General features: G+C 35.3%; 2 protein-coding genes across 5 annotated transcripts; both read right to left on the bottom strand.

The window, feature by feature from the left end:
* Positions 1-349: 349 nt before the first annotated feature.
* Positions 350-25,102, bottom strand: LOC143462825 (uncharacterized). Of its 4 annotated transcripts, none has more exons than XM_076961123.1 (23): positions 24,954-25,102; positions 23,040-23,173; positions 21,952-22,267; positions 21,512-21,756; positions 21,253-21,384; positions 20,895-21,033; positions 20,150-20,199; positions 18,839-18,896; positions 18,633-18,685; positions 17,739-17,849; positions 17,435-17,569; positions 16,382-16,471; positions 15,298-15,390; positions 10,677-10,817; positions 10,213-10,384; positions 9,934-10,129; positions 9,325-9,505; positions 3,060-3,152; positions 2,812-2,926; positions 2,304-2,464; positions 1,914-2,027; positions 1,734-1,822; positions 350-1,356 (listed from the first exon to the last, which is right to left on the bottom strand). In XM_076961123.1, exons 1-23 carry the CDS (start codon positions 25,000-25,002, stop codon positions 1,233-1,235), a joined length of 2,991 nt encoding a protein of 996 aa, XP_076817238.1. In that variant the 5' UTR covers positions 25,003-25,102; the 3' UTR covers positions 350-1,232. The 4 variants fall into 4 exon arrangements, with proteins under 4 accessions (XP_076817238.1, XP_076817255.1, XP_076817246.1 ...); XM_076961140.1 differs by having other exon boundaries at positions 17,456-17,569; XM_076961131.1 differs by having other exon boundaries at positions 17,742-17,849.
* Positions 5,827-8,890, bottom strand: LOC143462875 (uncharacterized). The gene is made up of 5 exons (XM_076961182.1): positions 8,733-8,890; positions 8,121-8,312; positions 7,658-7,996; positions 6,422-7,534; positions 5,827-6,292 (listed from the first exon to the last, which is right to left on the bottom strand). Exons 2-5 carry the CDS (start codon positions 8,293-8,295, stop codon positions 6,153-6,155), a joined length of 1,767 nt encoding a protein of 588 aa, XP_076817297.1. The 5' UTR covers positions 8,296-8,312; positions 8,733-8,890; the 3' UTR covers positions 5,827-6,152.
* Positions 25,103-25,810: the final 708 nt, after the last annotated feature.

Here is a 25,810-nt window from a genome sequence, read left to right as displayed (position 1 = left end):
GAATTTACCTGGCTTGAGCGTTTTCAATTTGTGGAAAGCACTATTTTCTGTAAGTTCTGATAATATAGGTCTCAATTTCTCCTTTTTGTCATATATTTAAAATCCTAAATCAACCCAAAATTCCTCGCGATAATCTAGAACCAGCGTACGGGTCCTTAGTACATTTAGGTTTAAATTTGGCTGAACAACTTGATTGCTGTTGCCGCTGAAATATTGAAAGCAGGCGCTACAACCGCATTTCTTATTTTGCAGGTATTGTATTGTCATGGACTATCTCCATAAAAATTAGTTTTACAACCAACTTCAAGAAGTGACAGACTGAGCAAATATTCGTGCCTACTTCGATGTTTTGTATTTCGGTGACAACATTATAGTGACCGTGGTTTATTATTCTCTGGAAAAATCTACAAAAATTAGTTCGGAAAATTTAACAACAATATTTTTCCTAATTATACTTAAACCAATCATACGTATCATAGTGCTTTTCAAGCGTGACAAAATCTCGTCTGAATGTGCAACTTCAAAAATTCTACTGTTAAAAACCTTGAACCATTTTAGACGTACAGAAATAATCATGACTATTCGTACATTCTATCATTGTGACTATTCTCTTTAAAATGGGCAGCAATAAAACTGTGAAATGCAAAGTTACAGTTGTCAATTTCAAAGGAAACAAATTACGAAGGCACTATACTGCAGGCTAACTTTACCCATGGTCGACTTGACGTGGGTTACGTGTAACTACTTGTGGCTTTTACTACACAGTCGTGGTGAAAACGAAGAAATCAAAAATATTGACAAGAAATAAAATCGCCAAGTGCAAAAAATGATTCAAACAAAAAACATGCGTTCCACAAAAAGGATACTGTATGAAGAAACTTTCAAACCCAAAATGATTAGAAACAGTACAACGCAAGCCACGCATAACTGCGGAACAAAGCATTAATAGAAAGGCAGTTTTAAAACATGCGATGAAGATTAAAATGGAACGTAATGTTTAAAATAGCTGGACCGGTCGTAATTATAGTTTAAACAGTCGACCAATAAAAAGTGAGGTCATTAACTTCTAAAAGTGTCCAACTGGTGCTTTCTAAGAAGTTAAAGGTTGGTGCAATGAACTACACTGATGAACGAGCCATGAGTTTTATGGCGTGAACAGAACATTCTAAATTCTAAACAAAAACAGTGAACCAGGTTAAGTGCACAAGACCAAGGTGAATGCGTGAAAAAATTTAAGTTTCATCGACCGCCTCGCCAGCTTTGAGTTTGGCGATGATCTGTTTAAGCCTGGCCACCTCTTTCGTCTCCGCATTCTTCGACGCATCGTTCTTGATAAGTTTGACTCGGGATGCGTATCTGTACGAAATGGTAGTGCGTGTAACCTTTCGCGAACTGATCACAATTGAGTTGCCGTGTCTCGGTATTTGAATTATTTTAAAACAAAGCTATCGGGTAGTTGATGCGCATTACGCTGCACGGCACATCAAAGCGTACAAAATCAGGTGAAGTTCGAAACGTTTCTTTACACGGTAGGTTCACCCAAATAATGAAGGGCCCATGGACATATCATAAAAGTGATATTAAGATGGAGTGTCTGGGCAAATCAAGATATTTCGTAATTAACAATTTAAGATGGGTCACTTAACGTATATGTCCTACAAAACAAGTCAAATTTAAATATGTCACAATATTGCATATTATACATGTTACAATGTAACGTTTTTAATACGTACGTCAAAGAAATTGCTGATTCGTCAGAATTGTAATCGGCGGGTGATACGTTGACGAACATCAATGTCTTTGCATTGCCGCCGAGAGAATCCTGAAATTAGGCGGAAGGAATTATAACAAGCGTGAAGAATAGACTCTGAGTAAACGGAACAGGTAAAAGCAAAAACAATGTCACGCAGCACCTGCATGAGAAGGGTGAGTTTATTATTCCTGTATGGGATGAAAGACTGTTCGCTTGATAAAGCGGATATTACGTCACCTAGAGCGGACAAGGACTTGTTGATAGAATTTGCTTCCTTTAAAATTTAAAATAGAGATTAATGAAATTCGATCCACTAAGCATTACTGTAGTTAAACTAGAAAAAGCGTATTCACTTTTTCTGTTTAGCTTATACGGTAGCTCGCTGACCCACTGGTCGTTTGCCTTTATACTGGATGTTGTTTAAAGTACTGATCCAAGATTGCTACAAACGCTTATGTTTGCTATAGTTAAATCAGAATTAAAACGTAGTTTTTCTAATGATTCATATTTGTCACAGTCAATGAAAACAAAACTATGAAACAATGTCCACCTTCAGTTGTCCAGCCGACGCTCCGGTCTTGCCCACTCTCTCACTTCCGGCCAGATCGACCAGACTCAGCTTACCCCGAGTAACCGCACCGGTGGTCAAGTTGGTGCTCTCAATCACAACACCAACGACCAAATGTGAGCGAGAGCTGGCATCGTTCATTTCTGTTAAAACGGTCATTTTATTTGAACACAAAACTTTTCTTGTGATTTTTCGCTTTATTGAATGCTTACAGAGTAGTATAAAAAAAAGTAATAATATAAATAAGTCTTACCAATTCAAAGCTGTTTTAAAAGTCTAGACATTTGTCCCACGATAAAACACTATTCGCACAAATGACAAGCATAGTAAGTACCAGCACGATACCACGCTAATTTATCACGTAAATCGGCCGGTATTTATGGTTAACTTCCCAGTAAGGACATATATCCGTAGGTGAAGAGGCGAGTTTACAACATTGCAGGAATAAGTTACGCAGAAAGATAATCAAAAACGTTTCAAGTTAACTGACTTGTGGAAGAAGTATGGCGGTTTTCGGAGCCCTTAGAAAACGTTTTATAAAGTTCATCAGCATTTTCAGTATACACGATTTCAGTTCCATTGATAACGACCATGCCTTTGTTGTCCTGCATGAAAATTCAAAGTTTAAATAAAAGTTCTAAAACTGATGTATAATAAAAATCAAACATCTGACCGTATAGGACGATAGCTAAATGGTGTTAATAAAGCGAGTGCAAATGTTACAAAAGTTCGTCTTACTTTTTTAATATCCAGTTTGCTTTCATTCCCTTTTGACACGTTGAGCAAATCCACCAATTTTTCGTTGTACAACTCAAGCATGTAGCAAGATACCTACAGAGAGATCACAGAACATCAAAGATAATTTGTTAACTGATGGTATAAAACAAATTGTCACTAAATAATAAAATTTACACATTAACGCAAGCCGTTATATGGGACAAAATAAGTAGTTAACGAACGCTTTAGTGAACAAATATTGGAAAATATCCAGTTTATAACGTGCGCAAAATGATTGAATTCTATATTCCGAATACTGTATTATTCAACGTATACATCGGATGCAAAAACTCGATAAAAAGTTCACGTATATGAATTTAGACTAAATACCGGTTTCTCATCCTATCCGGGTAAGTTAAAAATTATATAACGTTCAAAATTATTACCGAACCTACAATCGGAAATAAAAGTTAAACCAAACCATATGGTCGGCGAGATAACGAGTTAGTAGTGAACTTTTGATTCTTAGTAAGTGACGGTTTCAAGTTATTATTAACGAATTATTACAGTATATATTTATGGCATAATTGAACATGGTGGTTTACATGGTCACACTGAATAAATTTGATAGCTTTGAACTGCATATGTGGAACATACCTATACTTACAGTATATGTAATATTGCACTTTTCACACAATATATTTACAAGTGCCGCACAATACTCGAAACAACATGACGAACACGCAATTGGCTTTGAACCACGTGTATAAGTTCTCAAAAGCTGAAAGTTTAACAATGTTATTTTCTTAAGTCAACACTTAAAAAACACCTGAAAATGAAATACTGATAAAAAAAGAATCGTTAATTGAACTGACAGTTTGCACCATTCAAGCAAACAAAAGAAGCCTTTTAGACGGCATTACACTACAAAATATACAAGAATTACCCAACCTATACACTGGCACTTAAAAGTTTGATGACATGTCGCTTTTATGGTGATATATACAAAGAAAAACGTATGTTAACGCCAATGCTGTGTAACCTGTCATGATTTAGAAGTTTTTCAAGTTAAATTTTATACAAACTGGGAAAAGTGAAAGGAAATTTAGTAATTTAGAACTATAGCTAAAAAAGAGAAAATAAAAATCAAATATTGGCAAAAGTTTGCTAAAAATGAAACAATTAAATGTCTGACAGCGTGTGATAATATCACAAAAAACATGCTTCAAAACTCGTGTATCAAATATTTCGCCAAAAAACAATGACAAACGAGCTCTATCAAACAGTCTGAAACATAAATTTTTTTGTTCATACTTCTAAATTGATTCTCGAATCACTTCAAGTTGCTGCAAGTAAAAACAATAAAAAAGATAAAAAAATTAAAACGAAGTCAAGTACACTTCCATGCAAGGGTGCTAGAAAATTACAGTTTGTCGATCAAATTTAATTTGTTTAAGTTTTACCATTTCCGAAAAAAGATGTTACAATCCTATAGTTAAGTTTTTCTAAAAATTACCTCATAAACGAAACATTTGTGTAACAATAAACGGCGGAAAGCTCGTTATAACTCGCCAAAAACAGTTTGCCTATAAACACGTGACTGTACGTGACAAAAGTGATAAATAACAGATGCATTTTTAGTAATCACTTAACACGCGGTGTTTTTAGTAGATTCGTGTTGATTTCATAACGGTAAAACGAATACCACCAGTTATTGGGCGTCTGTGTAAGAATTTCATCAAAGGAATAAGATCGAGAAGAAGACAAAACCAAAAATTTTGGAATTAGATCATCACCGGATGGAATAAGACCAAGGCCCTACTTGGAGACGTAACGGATTTATTGCATCCGTCCTTGCCAGACCGATTCTTTCTAACGGTGTTCCGTTGCATGGAACACATCAGGTAGAGACAATATTTTTGGTTAAAATGTTTTATTTGAAACAGAAAACGATCACCCATCCCTGACGATTAACAATAGCAAGGCTTATATAGGCTACCTGGGTGACAGCTTAGACGTAAGCATTGATGACTGATAAGATAAGAATAATGTGCAAAGCGGTAAAGGTACAACACACGCTACACAGTAAAACCTGGATAAAACGTAAGTGTCAGGGCGTTGATAATTCTGTCCCAGAAGTAAGTTTGGAAAAAGACGACAACCTTTTGCTTTGATGAAACTATTCAGATCATTTTAAACATACTCCGGTGATAACGTTATTCTATTAAATAAGTGAAAATAAGCATCAACTGATATAATCGATTAAGGCATATTATTATCGTCTTCATCCACTATATAACTTCAATGCGATCACCTACTGCCTAACTGCTTTTATCTCACTTGTAGCTTAATTGCTTTAATTGTTTATGTTATATTCTGCAAGGTAAAGAATTAAAAGCAAATTTCTCATAGCCCAAAATAATCCATTAACAAAGCGAATCATCATCGTGTTTACAACACAATGGGTCATTTTCGACTTTCTTTGAGATTACGGGAGCTAGCCGAATATGCCCAGGGGAAAACAAAAATAATTCAATTCAACCCAAAACTTTGAGTTATCGTCAATCGAGCTATATGGTTGACAAGTTTTCGCTGAACCAATAAAATTTTTAAAACAACTATTTAGGATAGCATCATGCTTTACAGGTGTAGAACATACTAAATGTTAAAAATCAAAGTACAAAAAACATCCTTACCTCCCCAATTTTTTGCAAAATATCCTAAATTTGTTAAAAAATTGTATTGCCAATCAAGTTTAATAAAGCCCAGACAAGCAGATTAAAACGGAAAGAATAAAAGATTTTTTATTTCTTTGCACGCATAAAGAACGACAACAAAATTAAAAACGTTCCATTATCATTCCGGTAGCGCACGTTCGTTCACTGCATCCCTCCGTTTGAATGACGCCAAGTCATACCAAACATCGTACCTTATAGGTCTGGGTTTCAGCTTGCGCAAAAGAACGTTGCTTAAGTTATGGAAAAAGAGGTGAACTAAATAAATTAGCTGGCGGAATGGAGACTTCGGCACTTGTTAAAAACGTAAATTCGTAAAACGAAAACGAATAAAAAAAGCAAATTTCGATAATTTAAGTTTGTTAGAGCATCATCTGCGTTAACCCAAGATTTCACCAGCAAATGGATCAACTGGTGTTGATACCGGAGATTGGAGAAATCCCAAAACGTACAAAAGAAGGAGGTCGTTGCTGGAGCCGGAGTCTTGAATGAGGAGAATCGGCAAAAGTTGTTCAAGATCTGAAATAAGATAAACTAGTTTAGTAAAAAATAAGATTACGCTGCATTTATTCATTTAGCACTTGTCCAATAACACTGATTAATAAACAACTCAACTAAAACAAATATAATCGATTAAAGTTAATTTACCAGACGTGCCAGTACCACCAAGACCGCCACTCAACATGAGTATAGTGAGAAGATCGTCGCTACTAGACAGGGAGCCACTGTCACTCAAGAGCAAGAGAGGAAGGATGGAGTTCATTCCTCCAGTTCCACTGAGACCTCCGCTAAGAAGCAACAGCATGAGAGTGTTATCGTCACCGCTCAAGCTACTGCTGTCACTCAAAAGAAGAAGAGGAAGGATGGAGTTCATGTCGGTTCCAGTACCACCGAGTCCTCCACTGAGGAGGAGAAGAGGGAGGATATCATCACCGAGACCAAGGCCGCTGCTGTTACTCAACAAAAGAAGTGGGAGGATGGAGTTCATGTCGGTTCCAGCACCACCAAGACCACCTGAGAGTAGGAGGATGGTGAGAAGATCATTACCTCCCGACAAAGAGCTGCTGTTGGATAAAAGCAGAAGTGGAAGGATTTGTTCAAGACCACCCATCCCGCCCGAGGTCTGAGATCCAGTGAGAAGCAACAGAGTTAAGAGATCGCTCGAGCTACTGTCGACTGAGTCAGACAGCAGGAGAAGAGGAAGAATGGATCCCAAAGGATTGGTTTGTCCAGGGATGCCAGTTCCACCAAATGCACCGGTTTGTGCAAGAATTTGGATGAGGTCTTCGTTGCTGCTGAGGGAGCCGTTGCCCAAAAGCAGAAGTGGAAGAATTGATTCGATTCCAGCTCCCCCCATGCTACCACCAAGACCTCCAGTGAGAGCCAATATAGGAAGCAAGTTGTTGTCGTCGCTGCTGCTGCTGCTGTCATCCAGAAGACTGTACAAAATAAGAGGACTGGAGAAAGCGTTTGTGGTTGGGTCAATGTAGGTCATCTGATCGGCGCTTGGGCTGTAGCCAACATTACTATTCATCAACAGAAAATATGTCAGAACATCAGATGAAGAGCCGCTGTCTCCATTCAAGAGAACATATAGGAGGAAAGGATTGTTAAATGGGTTGGCTCCCAACTCGTTGCTTGACTGCTGGGCGTTCATGAGCGAAAGAAGAAGAATTGTGGTACTGTCAACGGATGTTTCACTGTTTCCACGGAAGGCCAAAGTGTAAAGCAAGTTAGATATGTCGTCGTTTTGGGCGTATTCTGAAAAACAAGAAATGTATTTATAACAACGGCAAACTCAAGCTCATAAAACCAGGTTAGTTTTGCAAAATAAAAAGCATAATTAGAATAAATTTATGCAAAAAAAATAAACAAGCTAATTACGGGAAGTTCTTGCCAACGGGGTGTTGAATTGCACGTCGAGATCAACTTTTGAAGTGACAAACTGATGGGCGTCTACACCAAACTTTTCAAGATTGGCGCTTTCAAGTATCGCGTTAATTTCAGCAATGGCCTCAGCGATTCTTGCAAAAACAACATCCTTGGGAAAAGCGTTTAACACATCGAACATTGGTCGGATGCATTCGTGTCCGGTGATTTTTGCCTTTTGCCTGATTCGTCCCAAGTCAGTTTCGTGGGACGTGAGATTAAAAGCATCAACAAGAGCTCCTTCGACGTTTAAGCATAGATGTGATGATGGGCAGTCTCTATCACGAACGCATCCTGCAAAAACGGTTGGTGGTAAAATTACACAACAGAACAAGTTACCAATGCGACAGAAATATTGTGATTGGAAAATTAGAAACAGCATTATTATCGAGGAAATGTCAAAATCAAAATTACGAACCTAGTCCAATTGGTAAACCGGTTGGAGCACGAACCAACTGCTGAGCTTGGTCAGTCAGAGACTGAGACAGTTCAGTCAGATAAGCAATATCACTATCGGTTATAGTATGAGGGTGTCTGGTTGCGGCAATGAGGCCAGCCGAGAAAATACTGAAGGCCCAAACGAAGATATTCATTTTAAAAAGAAAACTCGCTAAAATAGAAATACAAAGTAAACTGAATTACTCAAAGAGCTCTCTTTTTAATTCAACCCACGGAATATAATCATCACCAGCACAAAATCATAAATACTGAAATAATACCAACACCGTGTTGAGTTAACAATAGAAAGTATACTTTAACTTATTCATTTTATGTAACTATTCAAACCATTTTGAACTCAAATTGGAAAAAAAGTTTATCATAAAAAACCTCCCCTATTGAAGAACCTAAAATTAAGAAAATCTCCTTCACAAAGACAAGCAGTTCCTTTTAAACTACATTGATATTTCAAAGCAGCTTAAAAACACGTCAGAAATTTCATCACTAGACTACGGTATTATAATCTAAACAAAGTCAAATAGCCTAGAAGTTCTGTTCTATCAAATGACACAAAGCAAATATCATTTCTTACCTGCTGTTTAGACCACTTCTATTTGCACTTCAGTAGCTTTTCGTTCACCAGTGGAAGGAAAAAATAGCGTTGATCAACAACGAGCCGACCTTTTTATGCGTTTTCGCGTGCCGTAAACTTCAATGTATATTGTTTAGAGGGTTCTGTACCCAGTACACGGTAATTCGCTATTATATAATAAAACAATAAAGATCGTGCCAACCCAAAGACTAAGACGCAATATGCGTTTGCTTTCGCATTGTATTTAGAAGGTTGCCGTACAATTGCGTTTCGCGGACGATGCATTGTTTCTAGCGCAAAACGCAATAGAAATATGCAAATTCGACCAAATGTGAGCCGTAAACGACGATGCAGACAATAAAGTCAGCGCAACCGGACTGCTTGTGTTCAAAATAGTACCAAGTGGTAATTAGCTGCGAAAACCAGTGAAGCAACTGTTTATTTGCAAAACAGTTACCTTGTACCACCAAATGCAGCAATACGAGTAAGGACGGTATGCGAATGTTCATGCAAAACACTCAGTAACAACATTTCCTACTATTCAACATTAATTAAACTAAAGGGTTAACTTAAAAAAAGCAGATCAACTCACAGTGAATGTAAATTTCTTCTGATTCTTCTGAACGATCTCGAATATTCGATTGAACGCGCGCGGAGCGATTCCAGGCGCTTTTGGGCTGCCATCGCCGATCATTGTGTAAGTCTTACCCGAACCAGTTTGCCCATACGCGAATATACAAACGTTATAACCGTCCACTGCCGATTGGATCAAACTAAAATAAAAAGCATTTGATAGACTAAGTATGATATATTAGACCTGTTTAGCTGTAAATGCTTAGATTGTTAGAATGTATACAAACTGGCGTGCGTTCCATTAGGAGAACTATTAATAATGTAATTATTGTTGGGCATACTTATTCAAAACAGCGTATACTGCACTTCTTAGTGTGTCATACGATTCTATCTCCATTTTAAAATAGTAAAAGTTTACTAAAGAGTTCTCATTTACAAAGCATATATTTCAAAAGAGATCGGTTTTAACAGTGTTCATGAAAAATGCAGTTTGTAACAAAGGGTATTGATACAGCATTGCATTTCAAACGGACGTAACCGCGTAGTGTGCTGGTTAAGTGACGACAATGTAATAGTTGTAAAAGATGTTATCACATGGCAACAAATTTTAAGAAAAAATCATATGAACCTGTGCGTGTCTTCAAACACAGTTTCCTGAGAAGAGTTTTCGGCAAAGATCTGGTCGAACTGAAATTCTTTCAGCCCTCCCCTGTTCATTTCGATCTTAATCGTGTAGTCATCAGGAGTTTGTACCGCGTACTTGTTCTTATTCGCTTTCTCTGTCGAACTCAGCGGACGTACGCGACAATAGACCCTTATTTTACCTAAAATATTGCGTAAATTTGGTCATGTTTGACACTACGTATTGTAAAAGTTAACAAACTTTGAATCGATTCAGTTTTCGTACCTTTCATATCTTCGACCATGTTGTAATACTTCTTTCTAAGAACACGCTCTGTATTGTAATTGTCGACCAAAGTCTGATTTTGCACGGTCAGTGTCTTTATATCTTCTTTGAGTTGGGGTAATTTCTGCAAAGCGATTGTACCGGCCCCAGCAGCCTCCGTCAATTTTGCGAACTGGACAAAATAAATGGCAGAGCTGCGTGAACGAATCAAATAACTTCGACATATTACTAAAGGACACATTGATTTTGGATTCGACTAGAGAGACAAGGAAAGTGGGCAACTGCGGCATCACCCCAAATTACAACATGATTTTTGTCAAATGTTAGATAAGATCAAAGTTTTTATAGCGATTGCTACAATCGATGTATGGCGCTCACTTAACTATTTTAGCTTAGTCCAATAATAATTCATGCGTTTATTTATTTTGGTGACTTTTATGCAAAATGTTCAAGCGAAAGCTTACTTCTTCTTGCTGAGAATTGAGCAATTTTTCCAAGTTGGTCATTTCTTTCTTAACTTGCTGCAATTCTATGTCGGTTTCTTTTGCCAATTTGCGGCTATTTTCCGTCTTCCTACTTTCAAGGTCAAGCTGCTTTTCCAGTTTCTGAAATTCAGTTAAACGCAGTCTTTGTGTAGAATTTAACCTTTTATTTTGTAGAAATATTTAAATGTGTTTGAAAACGGTTTGTCCATTTCGAATCCATTTTTCATTTTAGCATTCAAGTCCATTTTAGCAATAATTCCTATCATTTTTTGTTTCCATTGATAACATGCTGATCTTGAAAGGTCATGGATATTTTCATTAATACAAACGTGATAAGCTGGAGTGTAAATAAAACACATAGCACCATCTACCGGATCGTGTTACACTTGAATAGCTTATACTTTAATGAGCTAATCTACAACGCATATTTGTAAACTAAAGCCACATAGATTTCATTTTACGCTTACCATGCGGTTTTTCACTCTATTAACGTTGTTCTGGCGTATAATAATTAATGTGATGTTGACATTTAACAGAAAGTTAACACAACGAAATGCAGGACTTGGTAAGTTATAACTACGTTGTTAACCATCAAAGAATTTTGATTTAAACCTTCAACAAGTGACTGAATGCGTAAAATGCCAGTTCGAGCAACATTTTGATCGTGTAATAACAAAGGTTAGTAACGGTAAAGTGTATAACTGCAACAATAGCTGCAGTGTGTGTACCTGCTGCGTGTCATCAGAAACCATTATCATTTTCCTGTTATCTCTAAAAGTAAAAATCCCATACAGAAATAACGAAGCGATGAGAGAAGACAGTGCAAAGGCGTGCCAAGGCCCCAGGAAGCTCTTGAATATCGAGCGGTACAAGGACACCCCCGGGCGACCAACCAGGCACCTCGTAGAGTCATTGACACGGACGGTATGTGAAGAGAATACGAGAATGTGCTTTGATCTCTTACCCTTGCCCGCAATAGCACTCTTCGCAGGACATCAATCGCCCATAGCCATGACGTACCAAAACAATGTTACTGTCATTGCTTTGGTGTCGGTCACAAAATGCTCTCGCTTTGTAGGTCTAAAGATCTCAAATAAAGAAAGTGAATCGTTGTACATTGGCAAACTGTTGACTCATTACGTCCTAAAATTCTTCAAAAAAAAGGTATTCAGTAAAGACTTAACTGACCAACATCGAAATATTCACGTAATGTAAACAAAAAGTTATCACAATAAAGTAACAAAAATAAATTTAAGAAAAAGCGGTTTATTTAGACTTGTAGTACTTATACTTTTGTCTATAAACGTTTTGAAACAAACGTCACAAAACACATCAAACTGCATGATTTATAAATTTTATTTACCATCAAAATCGAAATGGGATTGTTTGCGGGGATGTGGTTCATAAAACTGAATTTTTTTCTGGTAATGCATGGCGTCAACATTTAAGAATTTGTGACCTGCGGTTACCGTTATCACATAGCCATGGTTTAATTTGAAAATGATTTAAAGGAAAATGTGTTACTTTAACAAAATACATATGAAAGAAAAAAGGGTTTGCTTATCAAATGACGTAACAGCAATCCCTTACAACGGTGACGTAATTTGGCACAATATGCTTAAAAAATATAAGTCACGATTACTAAACAAAAGATGCTGCCATAAAAGGGTTCAGCAAGTGTCTAAACCACTAAGTAGCTTTTCCGTATCCATGCACGAGAAGAGTTAAGTTGTGAATAGGCGTTGGTCGTAACTTGTATCCAGTACGGCAAGGGACGGGTGCCAATATTTTTTCTCGTTGCCCGCAGGCTGTAAGACCATCTTACCACCGGCACAGGTCTCATAAACACGAGGTCATCCGTACCAGTTTCGGGCGGTATTATACCCTGTCGTTGCGGTGTACAAGTACCAACGCTGGAAGACACGGGAGCTCTGCCCTCTAACTATGAACTTGTAATTAACGAGTCAAGAAGAAGGCAACGATAAACGTGATATCCTGTGCACGACAACTTTAGCTGAAGTGTCGTCACCACAAATGTCGCCCCGTTTTTTCTGAAATACTACGTTATAATGTATAAGGCGTTTTACTGTAACAAAAAGAACAACAAAAAACATGTCTCTTTCGTTCTGAAGTTTCAATGCAAATCATAGCATTTAATTGCGAAACATAACAACAAAATAAGTTCTGCATAGCATGAAATGTTGAGAACAGAACACGATTACCTTATATGATTTAATATTAGACCACTGATGCTCAACTTAGTTTTAGTTACATAAAGCTGAATAATTTGTCTTCCACGAAAACAGGAACGAACCTCGAGAAATACCGGGTGACTGGCGGTACCTGCTAAGGGCATATTTGCAACATTCCTCGTGCTATGCCATGCTCTCTCCGGGAAGAGATTAGAACAAAAGAAAACAAATTTGGGAGAAAGTTAAAACAGAAATACTCGAACCCGTTCGCATTGGTAACCATCAGGGCATAAAGTAAAGTCGCAAACACCATTTACGGTACGAGCAATTAAAGAAAATGTTTAAGGTATTCATAAAGAATATCAAGTATCTGTTAGTTTGACTGTAATGAAATTCACATTAACACAATTACATATATACAAAAATTCGACTTTTCGAAGTGCCATTTTTGTTTGATTTAAAAGCATGAAAAAATTGCGTCACTATCAGCTGAAACAGCATGGTCGTATGAATGGGGTAATTAAACGCATCCTATAGTATAGAGAAATGTATCGTTTCAACAAAATTTTAATTATCATCAGCCCAGTGAGAAAGGATGTTGATAATTACAGGTGTGATTCTAACGACGTTCAACACCTTAACCAACACCCTGACCATTCCGTAATCGTGAAGTAATTTTAAAAAAACGTGAAAGTAAAGTTTGTAGGAAGCATTATGAAAACTGGGTACGGGTATAAACGCGCGAATTTACATCACGTGACTAAAAGCAAAAAAACGTGCAAGAAAAACACATTTGATTGATGACACAACAGCGACTTTTGCAAGACTTTGTAAAACTCTCTACAACGTTTTAGAGACTTTCAAAAGTACAATGCAATACAATCAGTTGCTATTTTGTTGCACGGTACTCTGTGCAATGCAAAGAATTTTAAAAATGCAAGTTTCGTTCTAGTCTACTAGATAAGCCATGAATTGTATCTACAGATAAGATATACCCGCAAACTGTAAGAACACTGAAACCTGGTCGTGCATGGAGATGATAATCGAAAGCCCGTACCCTCCTGTACCGGTGAAACGACCACAAATTTTGTGTCTCAAATATAATAAAACAAAAAAGTGGCAGAGCTTGCACGGCGAGAAGCGATGGGCGTTGCTGAACACGTGACGGGTAAGCATGCGAAAAATTTCACCCAGGACTTGAATGTGTCGCATCGAGGTGTGTAAAGTGAACTGCAATAGTGGCAAAACCTGTGTGAATGATGATTGATGAACGTAAGCATAACCCCACTGAACACACTTTTTCACCTCAAACGTATACGTCGACCCCATACGTCAATTTTAAAGTGTTTATCTTATTAATTGTGAGCGATGAAAACTCAGTTTATATTACAGGTCCCGCTCTATAAGACCAACTCTTGCTTCAGGCATAGTCCTGGCAAAATAATCCGTTCAAACTTGTCGGGTTAATCAAGTTTACGCAATCCTCGGAGAGCGTCCTTTAATAAAAGTCGTCATGTCATCTCGGTTTTCGCAGGAGAAAAAGTTTTTGAGAAAAGAAAAAGCATGAAAGTGACCCAGTTTCTTCACAATTAACAACTAAAAAGCGCCAACTAGCGAGTGGTTTAAGATAAGAATCAGGCGCCATAATACTATAATTAGCTTTGACTAAGCTGTTTCTGTAACTCATTTCGACGCAACAGCGCCATCGCTACAGCTATGAAATTTCGCTACGCAATGAAAGCTACGGTTGTTGAATAACTCTTTTCTACAAGCACCAGCTATTTCGCAGCAACCATTTTAGTTCAGGTTTGATGTCGTGTTCCATTTCGGTGAATAACACCGTAAGGCGATAAAGTTAAATGTCATCAAAACAAAACCTTAACAGTACCGGTTCACACAACTGCGGTAAGAAACTGCTATAAAATACCGTCAGTTTTCCGTTGTAAATCCAGTTTTGTGCAAAATATGGAAAAAGTCTTTGATTTATTTTGAAAAAGATGTCTTGCAAAAGATTGAAAACTGTGAGCCAGTATGGACAAATAAGGTAAATTTACAGTGAACATTGGAAAACTTTCATATCAAAGCAAACAAAATTTTACTTCATTCTCACACGTTTCACTTGGCTTCAAGCAACCAACGTGTTATAATGATGCTCTGGTGCGCCAACGTGCGACTAAAACTATAGTACTGACTTTTGAATGAAAGCTCTATTAAGTTTTAAAGTTATTACAGCTATTTTTCATTAATTGCTTTTGCAAGCAAAACGAAAATGAAATGTGGACTCGTAAAAATGAGTACTAAAGACTATATAGAATATAAAATTTACCTACACTCAGGAAAAGAGAAAAACTGAACGAAAGAAGTCGTTCCTAAAATCTATGGTTTAAGGATAATAAAATAACACATACCTTGACCTGCTTGTCAAGTTGCTTTTCACGAAGACTTGACACAATAGCGCCTTTTGTGGCGGGTGCTTCATGGACCACTTCTCTTGCTGCTTTCTATAATGAAATGAAATTATGTTTTATATTAATGTGATAAACAGAGTGGAAATGTAAAGTGGCACCAACAAACTATGTTCAAAAATCGGCTCTTATGCTATGCTATAAAAGCATACTTAGATATACAAAGCTCTTTGTCATTACCTTTTACGATTTCTTGCTCTGTAATTGGTTGCAATGTTCATATTTTAAACTGCCAGTTGATCTTACCACAATTGTTCTACCACTTGTAGAGGCGGTGCTTAGGTCAAGGTAACATAGGTAGAATCTTTTTCTGGCACATTTGTGTGATGCTGTCAACTTCTAATGCTACCTTCTTTCTTTATAAGTTCTCTGGTATCTTTACAGTTCAAAGGAATGTTTACTTACAGTATATGATGCTAACGACTGCTTGAGCGTGTGTCATAAACCGGTTCCTGCCGGTTTCAATTTCAGTATTCACCAGTATCTTGTACTTACTACACTTACACTGATTTTTTGTCTTTAGCATCTTTCTAAAGCTTTTATTGAATTTCCACATCAACACAGAAACTGTATTGAATTGTTATTTAACTCTTTGCAACTCTATAATAAGAGTTGGTTAGTGCTCGCTTTGTCTATGCTTGCAACACAAGAATCAAATATTACATGGTGTATTAATGCACCATCACCATCATAATTGTGATGTTGGATATGTTATGCTTTTACTGAGAAAAGCTCATCACTCGAGTGCCGGTTACCAAGCATGACTGTGTGCATTGTTCAGATGAAATTTTTATCATATTTTTTACTTTTTCTGGTTTTCCTAAAAATTAGAACTGCTAACTAGGACCACTGAACAGGAGTAAGCATCGTTAACTCCTTGCCCAAAGGTATTGCAACAATAGAGTAGCATCTCTAAGTACCAAATTTAGTAGGCAGTCTGCGATTCTAACCACTACCGACAAAGTATAAATTGGCCATATTCTATATTTTGGCCTACAAGTCCCAAAATATGATTAATAAAAAATACCGGCTCTGGCTTGGTTGGCTTTTTCTTCAAGGACGACTTTGCTGGACTTGCTTGTTTCTCCTTACCAGGAATAGGAACAGGCACAACAACCTAATATATTAATTATATAAAGGTAATGACCCAATGTACAGTCTAATCATAGAAAAAATAATATCAAATCAAGACATTATAGTCTTGGGTAAAGGAAAGGTCTAAGGAATTTGAATTGTGCTATTTTATAACTTGAACAATTCTAAACACAATCAAAAGCAAAAGTTTTTTTCTCTGGAGAAAGCTTGCTACACAATGTTTTCTAGATTTGAACGCATCCAACATCTTTTGCGGCTTATGCATTGTTAGTACTATTTAACTAGAAAACGATTTGCAAGTACATTGTATAAACATTTCCATTTTCTTCCAATATACCTCTTTCATTTTGAAATTGCTTATACAAGGGATATGCCAAATTGAAGAAAAATCCAAATTTTATGTATAATCGAAAATATTAACCACTTTTTGTTATTCTCGTGATTACAAATTTTACAGGCAGATTATGAAATAAGAAACTGCAACAAAATGTTGGTTTTTTCGTTTTTATGATTGACTGTAAAGAAAATCATCTGTTTGAAAGAACTTCTTGTAATATTGTATCTGGAAAAGCAGGTTGATTTTTGTTATTCACCACAAGTGCACAATTATGAGCATGGTTCACTTCCTTGTCTTATACTTTCATTCAGGACAATGAGTACAGTTCTCAGATTTTGATTCGCACAAATATAAAAAATTATTACTTATACTTTAACGAGTCTAAATCTTTTTCAATTTCGCACATCCCAAGTAATGCACTTTTATTACATTTTTATGTTCTCAGACATCAATTAGAACATTTAGTCAAAAGTATGTGGTGTAAATGGTTGGTTCTATAATCATTGCAGTTGGAGCTCCAACATTTTAGTAAAGAATAATGGGCCTCAAGGACAAATTGCATTCAAACATTGAGCTATGTCTGTATTAGTGTATAGTATTTATTGTCTGTATTCTTCAAATGCATATTAAGTCAGGAAAAAGATTTACTATGTCATGTTCTTCCTTTACTTTAGGCAAATTTTTGGTTTCTTCTTCCTTTTCAACCTGCCCCTCATCTTTCGGCTCCAAAACAACTTCAGCTTCCTCTTCGCTTTTATCTTCTACTTGAGGACTTACTTGTTCCTAGAACAAGGATTGGGTAAGTATGAAGTTGTTGTTCGAATTGTAAAGGCATAGAAAAGGAAACTAGAAACTACAATCTTTTTTTTCAACAATCATCAACTGTAATGTTACTTAAAAACTAAAGCTTAAGACAAATGCTGAAGAATCAAAGACAAAACATGACTAATACTACTCTTGCGTCCTCTTCAAGCATCTCTGCTTCTTCATCTTCATCATATACCGAGGATGTATTATCATCTTTTATTTCTTTCTCTATTGTTGGTTCTTCAGTTTCCTCTTCCTAAACAAATTTCATTGTTGTTAAAATTTTGTTCGAAAATGGTAAGTAGACTTCATTATGCAGATATTATACAATAAATTATTCTGTAATATAAATGTCATTCAAGTCACTCAAAATGTCTAACTGACTCATTACAAAGGTTTGTCCAATAAATTTGAGAGTAAAAAAAGAAAAACACAACTATGTGAACTATTGTGCAACTTTTGAGCTCAGTCACAACTACATTATCAGCAACAACAACATGATTGGACTATCAGTAGACGTGTGGTTACTATAAGAAAAATTAAGTCAACAATTTTTATTAGTTTATTTGCGACATAATTACTTGAAAGTAGACATCACCAAAATTTTTTGCTAAGGGCTAAATAAATACGTGAACTGTCAAAAACGGGCCGGATGGTTACTCTTTTCATTTGTAGAATTGTATTTTAGCAAAATTGTGACACTGTGTGATGGTTAGAAAAATTAACCTCGCGTTTTCGTCCCGTGGGCCATAGTTTGATGGCCACTGCTTTAAAGTTATGGCCAACGTGAGATAACAATGTAAGAATGTACCTAATTGAACATGAATGTGAATGTTACATGCAAACGTCGAATATTTATGTTGCTCCTACAAACACCAATCATGTCATATTATCATATGAGGTTGAATTTTTTCTTTTTTGCAGAGCATTCAGTGCTGAAGGGCACATTTGTTAACTTGGTCTTGAGTTTATCAATGATTTCTTTGTTTTTCGATTGCATTGATCAAGCATATTAAACAAACAAAGTTACAATGCAAACCTCATCATGATCGTCTTCAGCCTCTTCTACCACTTTTCCAGCCACCACAACAGCTGAAATCAAAATCAGATTACTTTTAATTCAAAATACACTTTTTAGCATTACAAATATTTTCATAAAAACAGAGTAGGTAGTTTATTTAAATGTTAAATAAGTCAATACAATGTCCTTAAATCAAACACACAAATAATGTTTAAGGAATTTACCTGCTGCAGACACATCCCCAAAAACTTCTTTTTCAGTTTCTATCGAATCTTCTTTTATCTGTAACATTTTTGTTTAATGATAAAATAACTTTCAATAGTTACCTGTGCCAAGTACATCATGTTTCAATTTACGTTTGTTTGTCTGTCAACAACGTTACTCAAAAGCTTTTGTTATCCAATAATAATTAATAGTCAAATTCTGATCAGGATAGTTCAGGTGAGTCAAGAGGAAAATAAATAAACGTTTGTGTTGATAAACCCCTTCAGATAACCGCAACTGGCAAAAAAGCAATGCCAAAGTATATCTGCTGAACTCTCTTTGTGAGAAAAATAATGGAAAAATGCTATTCTGAGAGAAAAAAAGCCATAACATTTCATAGGAAATAGCTTTAATCAATTGTGACAACTAATATACTTTTGTCTTCTTTGTGCAGTTATAAATTTTTATGCACTTATATGACACATTAACTCAAAATTTGAATTCAAAATACCTAATGCAAAGCAATTTTCCACCATCACTCTAAATTTACCAAAATTCTTTTTCCTAACAAACCCATCATACCTGCCAACAAGCTGCGTGGCCTAATTTTAGTAAAATGCAGGTTTAGTCACATCCTCTTCATCAATAATGACTTGGTGCAACTAACATCCACTAGTGCCATATAGCTGTTCGTTTTGACGTTTTTCAGCAGTTTACAAACAGGGATGGCTTACAGTTATTAAGGAATAATGGTATGATCTACTAATTTTTTATTATTGCGGTATGACAAACTGGAGGAACGTTGACAGAATGTTGTATTTTTCATTTACTGCAGCGGTTAGCGTGAAAGTAAATAAACAGGTAAAAAAAATTTGTTTCCATGTTAAAAATGTTGGAATTGCATATTCAGACAATAGAAAAATTTCAGTTAGCATTTGTGTAATTGTCACATGTCTCCCTGTGCTTCTTTCTTTTTTTCAAGCATGGGTAGGGGCTTGGCTTTTTATTTCTGTTTTACCATTAGGTTTGTCAACTTCAAAAATGAATCAGTTCTGTGATAACAAAGCCACTTTGAAAATTTGACCAAATGTGGAAAATGGGTTTTTGAGTAAGGTTGCTCAGGAATCAGGATGCTAACAGATCAACCCTTGTGAAACCATAACCTCCTTGTAAAAGGTTGGAAATTACACAAAAGCTTATTCTTATGAACACTTGACAAAAACAGTTTGAGTAAAGGATTTCCATTATTGCTTACTGTTACAGTTTCTTACTTTAAATAAAAATAACCAGACAGGTACAAATAGTGGTAAAAAATCTTAAAAAATGCAAACCTTTTCCTCAGCCTCAGTGGATGGTGTGTCTGATTGAGCATCTTCCTCAACTGTTAAAAATTTCGATTTAAAATTGCCCACCTTACACAAAAGTATGGTTAAAAGGATCATCACAAAATATATAATTTGTCAGCAAGAATTAGTCTCGTAACTATGACTTCTATGTTAGATGAAATCAGAGCTAATCTATAGCAATATAGTTAATAAACTGATAGACTAAATAAGGAAATTTAGAAAAAAAACTGAGATTTCCTCACCGAAATTCATGTTACTGTATAAACATATCAATATCAAGAAGGCGTATGAATTAAAAATTAAGATTTTTCTGATTTTGTTCAAAGACGTAGACCCTGTTTAGGCGAATCAGAGGACAGCTTTGCTGTTGTTGATTTTCAGCATGGGCATTACCCTAGCAATTAGCATATTTCAAAGTTCTGGGTCACTTGTAGAATGTAGACAAAAATTGGAATGAAAATGAGTAAAAGTATATTGAAAATGAGTATATTTCAGACCCAAAATTCCAGTTTTGAGTTTGACTTCATTCAAGAGGAGTTTGAGATATATCATTTCAGTGATAATTCAGAATGAGGTAGCACCAGGCCAGCATAATTACATGCAAAATTTCAGCAAGGTTAATGTGACAGTTTTCGTGTAACTGCACTTTTGGCAATTTTACTGCATAAAGAAAAAACTAAGTAATTGGTGCTTCTTTCAAACTCATATGCCTCCTTTATCATATACATACCAGTTGGAGTCGCTATAGGCACAGCGGCTACAACAGTTTTCTTGTTGGTTACTTCAGTGTATTGTGATTCAGCTTCATGTGACCTTTTCTTCAGTTTTTGTTTTTGCTCTAAAAGCTTTTTATTTCTCCTTTTCAAATCCTAAAATTAGCATACACTTTATGTCTTAGTGGTAAAACAACACCAGGTTAGGGTTCTAAACTGGTAAAATAAAACAGCAGCATAAACACTAACCAGAAAAGAAAAGTCTTTGATATCAGATACAGCATGAAAACAAAGTCTAGTTGTGACTTGAAACACACAAATACTGAAATTACATGAAATGATATCTTAAAGAAACTAAGAATAAAAGTTGTTAACCTCCATTATATCATCCTGCTGGATTCCTTTTGCTTTCAGTTCTGCTTGTAGTAACTCGATAATTCTTCGGTAATTAACTAGTCGACTTTTGTAGGTTTCTTGAAGTTGAGTGACACAGTCACTGAACTGATGCTACATTAATAAAATTAAAAATTGAAAATAGCAACTACATAAAAACAGAAACCAAATCTACAAAAACGACCAAAATAGGTAGTTTAAATAAATAAATTTAAGAGAATTTGAAGAATAGAAAAAATACCTTAGTTTGCTCTTCAATTAAGTTATATTCTGACTCCATCTTGGAAATGATGGACATATGATTCACTTTCATTGTATTCATATCACCAACTACACGAGCAATCATTGCACGAGCGTATTCATATGGAATGTAAGCTGTTTCATTGACTGCTGGTTTATCTGCAACATCACTTTCTGCAGCTGACTTTTTTTCATCATCTACTGTTTCTTCAGGTGCAGATTTTATGGAGACAGTTTCTTGATTTTCTAAGTTTTAAATAGAATTTAAAAAAAATACTTTAAAAAGACAATGAAAGTCAATCTAAAGTTTGTGTAAATATGTACTTAAACACTACAATCGAATTGGAGTTTACCAGAAATTAATCGCGTTTATTACAAGTAAATGGTATTACATTAGTTGGATAGAACAAAGAAAGTTAAGTACTTTGTAATGATCAATACCTTTATCAGTTCCGGTTCCCTCAGCAACTTTCATGCGATCCATATTTATGTTGGGAGCGGCCGTTTTTGGTCTTTGAGGATTAAGTTCTTGCAGCATAATTCTGGCCTTGTTAGGAGGAGCTGAACTGGGTCTGTCTTTTTCATAGCTCAAGATTTCAGCCGGTCCTACTCTATTCCGACTGAATTTAGAGAAAGCCTTGTTTATACTCTCAGTACTTTTGCTTTTATTTTTATTTTTCAAATTCATTATGGTGGGAGTGGACAATTCATCGTCATTCAAAACTGTAGTTGTCTTTTTTGCCGAGTCTGTTTCCTCCTATAACATAAAGCAATAGTTACTTTATCTGCTCGCTAATTTTCAAAAAGGGAAAATGAAAACTTAAATGTATTGATTAGGGAATAGTAGATTGATAATAATTTGTCAAGACTTCACGGAAATAAAAACAAGTTCCAGCCAACGAGAACGATATAAAACAAAGAGAAAGTTTCACTTCAAGGAATAATTTCTGTGTCAATAAAGCATAAAATGTCTTCATGACGTAATAAGAGACAGAATAAACAGGATACTGAAACATGTCTAGACAAGTAAGCAGACAACAACCAGACTTAGAACTTAACAGTTGCTTGGTCCTACAATCAAACTTGCCATCAGTCGTTGCATACAATCTTCATCATATACAGCAAACACATTCTATTTTGCACGTTTGCAATTTTTGAAAAAAAAATTTCACACTGACACTGACAAGTTACAAATATACAATAGAAATATACCGCTACATAAAAGATATATACACTACACAAACAAAGCAAAAATATAAACATCTTTCAGTCATCGAAAATCAAAAGAAAAAGTCGTTATTTATAGCCAGGCAAAATATAAAAAAATAGCTTAATAACGAAATATTAATAAGGCAACATGGACCTACCTCTCAATTCATCTAAAACTCAACAAATACGCAATTTTTATAAATTCGCACTCTCAAAAATTGCAGCCTTTTGTAGGACATGAAGTGAAATGTTCAAATATTGGAAAACAACAAAGAAAATAAAAAGGAATTTACGGTAATCAGACAATACATTCAACGTACATGCATTTGGGCAGGATTTCCTGGTAGTATTCCTAGAGACATTTCTTTATCTTGTTCAGTGCGAGAAACCTCTGTTACACTTCCTGAATAAGTTGAAAGTTGCACTGATTCATCATTATCAAATGCTTCATTTTCTGCAACAAAAATAAGGTTTTTACATATAACGTAACCTAATTAAAATGATTCGTTCATGTTTTTCAAAATGATTGTCATTGATATATGTCAATTATGTTTAAAAACTTGGCTATTTCATAAGTAGAAAACTTGCTTACTGGGCATAGAACATAATCAAGTATTAAGAAAAACTACATTAATTGTAATATATTATAACATCCTTAATAAGTTAATCATAGTCCCATTTAAACCTTTTGTAGTAGTATCAAATGAAACACATACAAAATACCACAAGCGCAATAATAAATAAACAATGCATGAGCACAACATACTTTTTATTATATTCCAGTTTCCTTTTTTTTTAAAAGCGCAAATGCATCAAATCTTAATGCCCTTGTTTTTTATTGTTATTAACTTGCCTCTATTTGTCATTTTACATGTTTTGTTAGTTTATTTGTAGTTGTCACACTGCTTCAGTATCCAATTTCAAATTATAGCTACCTGTATCCAATATATTTTTGCATTTTTTTTTCATTCCTGTGGCTAAACAGGATGTCAGAACAATGAGGCTTCATCTGACTCCTAAAAAAGGACTAACTCTTCCACCTATTTTTTGACTTATTTATTTGTAGAATTTGAATGTTGGGTTTAGTGGCTATGCTAACCATTATTTGTCTTTACAAAGTCAATGTATAATTTCTGCATGTTATAAGCCCTTCGGTTTTGCTGGTGTTTTTCATTTACTGTTTGTTAGTGGACTTGTTATTTCATCAAACTATAATGATTAGCATTCTAGATACCTTTTTTTCCACAAGCAATGACAAAAAGTAATTGATATGATACCAAGTTGAATGCTGAGATGAGCAATACCATAAGGTGGTACAGTATTTATTATTATGAATTTCAATATCTTTGGTGGTGTTTACTACCTATTGCCTGTTAGGGCTGTTATGTATCACTTCTTCCAGCATTTTAGTCATTACCAGTGACAGTAACCAGAAAGGTGGTTTGCAAAAATCTGTTGCAACAAGTAAAGTGCTTGTTAAAATACTGTTAGAGTTACCGCAATTTGACATCTGCTGTTCATACTTATCATACGTTTCATGATTGTGGTTTAATTAGTTAATAACAGCACTTTTCAAATGATGAGTCACAGCCCAAAGGGATCACAAGGATCATATTGATTGCGCTTGAATATTTTGCTCATTAGCAGCCAAACATTTTTTTATATCATAGTCATTCAAGCGTATATAGTTATTCTATTTTTATGCGCCTACATCATGAGAATGATATTTGTTTAAAGCTGAACAACATCACACCAGGTTGAGCAAAAAAGTCTTCCATTAAATACCATACATGCCAGACTACATACGCAGAAATACGTAGAAGAAACAGAAATTTGTTGGTTTCCTTCTAAGCAATTTATTTCAGCTGTTTGATGGACATTGCTGCTATTAAAATTTTTAGATCTCAATACTGGTAATAAAAAATATGATATTTTAAGAAATTCATGCAAAAGACTTTGTCAACTGGCTACCCTTATCTTTCTTCATTCTGGCGTGATAATGCAATATGTCTTTCAGATCAATTTAAATAAAAAATTAATCTATTTTATTGTACAGTATTAGCTAATAATTTGAAATGTTGTGTAATGGTAAAAAATAATAATCCTGAAAAGTAAATCCACATTCTAGACATCTGCTTGAGACATTTGGTTAACCTATATGGGTTAACTCCTATCAACACCTAGTGACAAATAAGGTAGTCTATGCATAAATTAAATATGTTTATAATACATACCATGGCTTTCTTTTTGGCTTGGCTTTAAATTTTCAAGCTCCAAAGCCATTTGTGATTCAATTACAATGTAAAGTGAAATATATATATATAATAACAGCAGTAAAAATTTTTCTAAACATAAATTTTAACACAAAACCTGAAGCAAATCAGAAAATCTTAAAATATACACGGTGAGTGTAGTGTGTAAAAAGCAGTTTTTATAAAAACAATAGTTATGTGCAAAACAAACTTAAAATCAAACTCCAATGCTATAAGGCTAGAAAGTTGGTAATATGGAGTTTATTCGTCCTTCCCTTATTTTCGAGCAGTTTTAATAAAATATGGAAAGCAAGATATTTAACGAATGTCACAGTAATTTACAGAAAGTTAGGAATCATGGTGTATTACCAAATTACTAACTTAATGCATGGTATGTATGGAATATCATATTTCATTCTTTATAGTAATAGATAATGCAGATAAGTGGCGATGCTTTACTTAAGCTGGTATTCTTAATAAGTAAATAAAGCAAAGAATACATTGAGCTGGCAAAAACCATATACAATATTTTAAAACTACAGTCGAATTCGCTTAATTCGGACACCGGATAACCCGGACAACCGCTTTATTCGGCCAAAATGCTCGGGAACGGAACAAAAGTAAAAATTGAACGTAAAAAAACTCCTGTTAATTCGGACAATTCTCCGCTTAATTCGGACACAGGTTCGCAATTCCTATCGTTACATCGTTAGGTTATGAAACAATAAACAGTACTTGGTTGGTTTTAACACAAGATGCAGTTGCATTATGAGTGATTATGGTGAAACAATGACGATTAATGCGGTAACAATCGACAATGAATTCATATAACGCCGTGC

Source organism: Clavelina lepadiformis, chromosome 1, assembly GCF_947623445.1.
Source record: "Clavelina lepadiformis chromosome 1, kaClaLepa1.1, whole genome shotgun sequence".
NCBI classification, from domain to species: domain Eukaryota; kingdom Metazoa; phylum Chordata; class Ascidiacea; order Aplousobranchia; family Clavelinidae; genus Clavelina; species Clavelina lepadiformis.
Note: the sequence above shows the minus strand (reverse complement) of the source record. Positions and strands in the feature narration are given on the sequence as shown.

Coding starts and splice junctions, on each gene's coding strand:
- LOC143462875 (XM_076961182.1), bottom strand. CDS start 8,295: ATGAATATCTTCGTTTGGGCCTTCAGTATTTTCTCGGCTGGCCTCATT. Junction 7,997..8,120: donor CGGTTTACCAATTGGACTAG/GTTCGTAATTTT, acceptor CCGTTTTTGCAG/GATGCGTTCGTGATAGAGAC. Junction 6,293..6,421: donor TGGTGGTACTGGCACGTCTG/GTAAATTAACTT, acceptor ATCTTATTTCAG/ATCTTGAACAACTTTTGCCG.
- LOC143462825 (XM_076961123.1), bottom strand. CDS start 25,002: ATGGCTTTGGAGCTTGAAAATTTAAAGCCAAGCCAAAAAGAAAGCCAT. Junction 18,897..20,149: donor CCACTGAGGCTGAGGAAAAG/GTTTGCATTTTT, acceptor AAAATGTTACAG/ATAAAAGAAGATTCGATAGA. Junction 18,686..18,838: donor TGGGGATGTGTCTGCAGCAG/GTAAATTCCTTA, acceptor TTTTGATTTCAG/CTGTTGTGGTGGCTGGAAAA.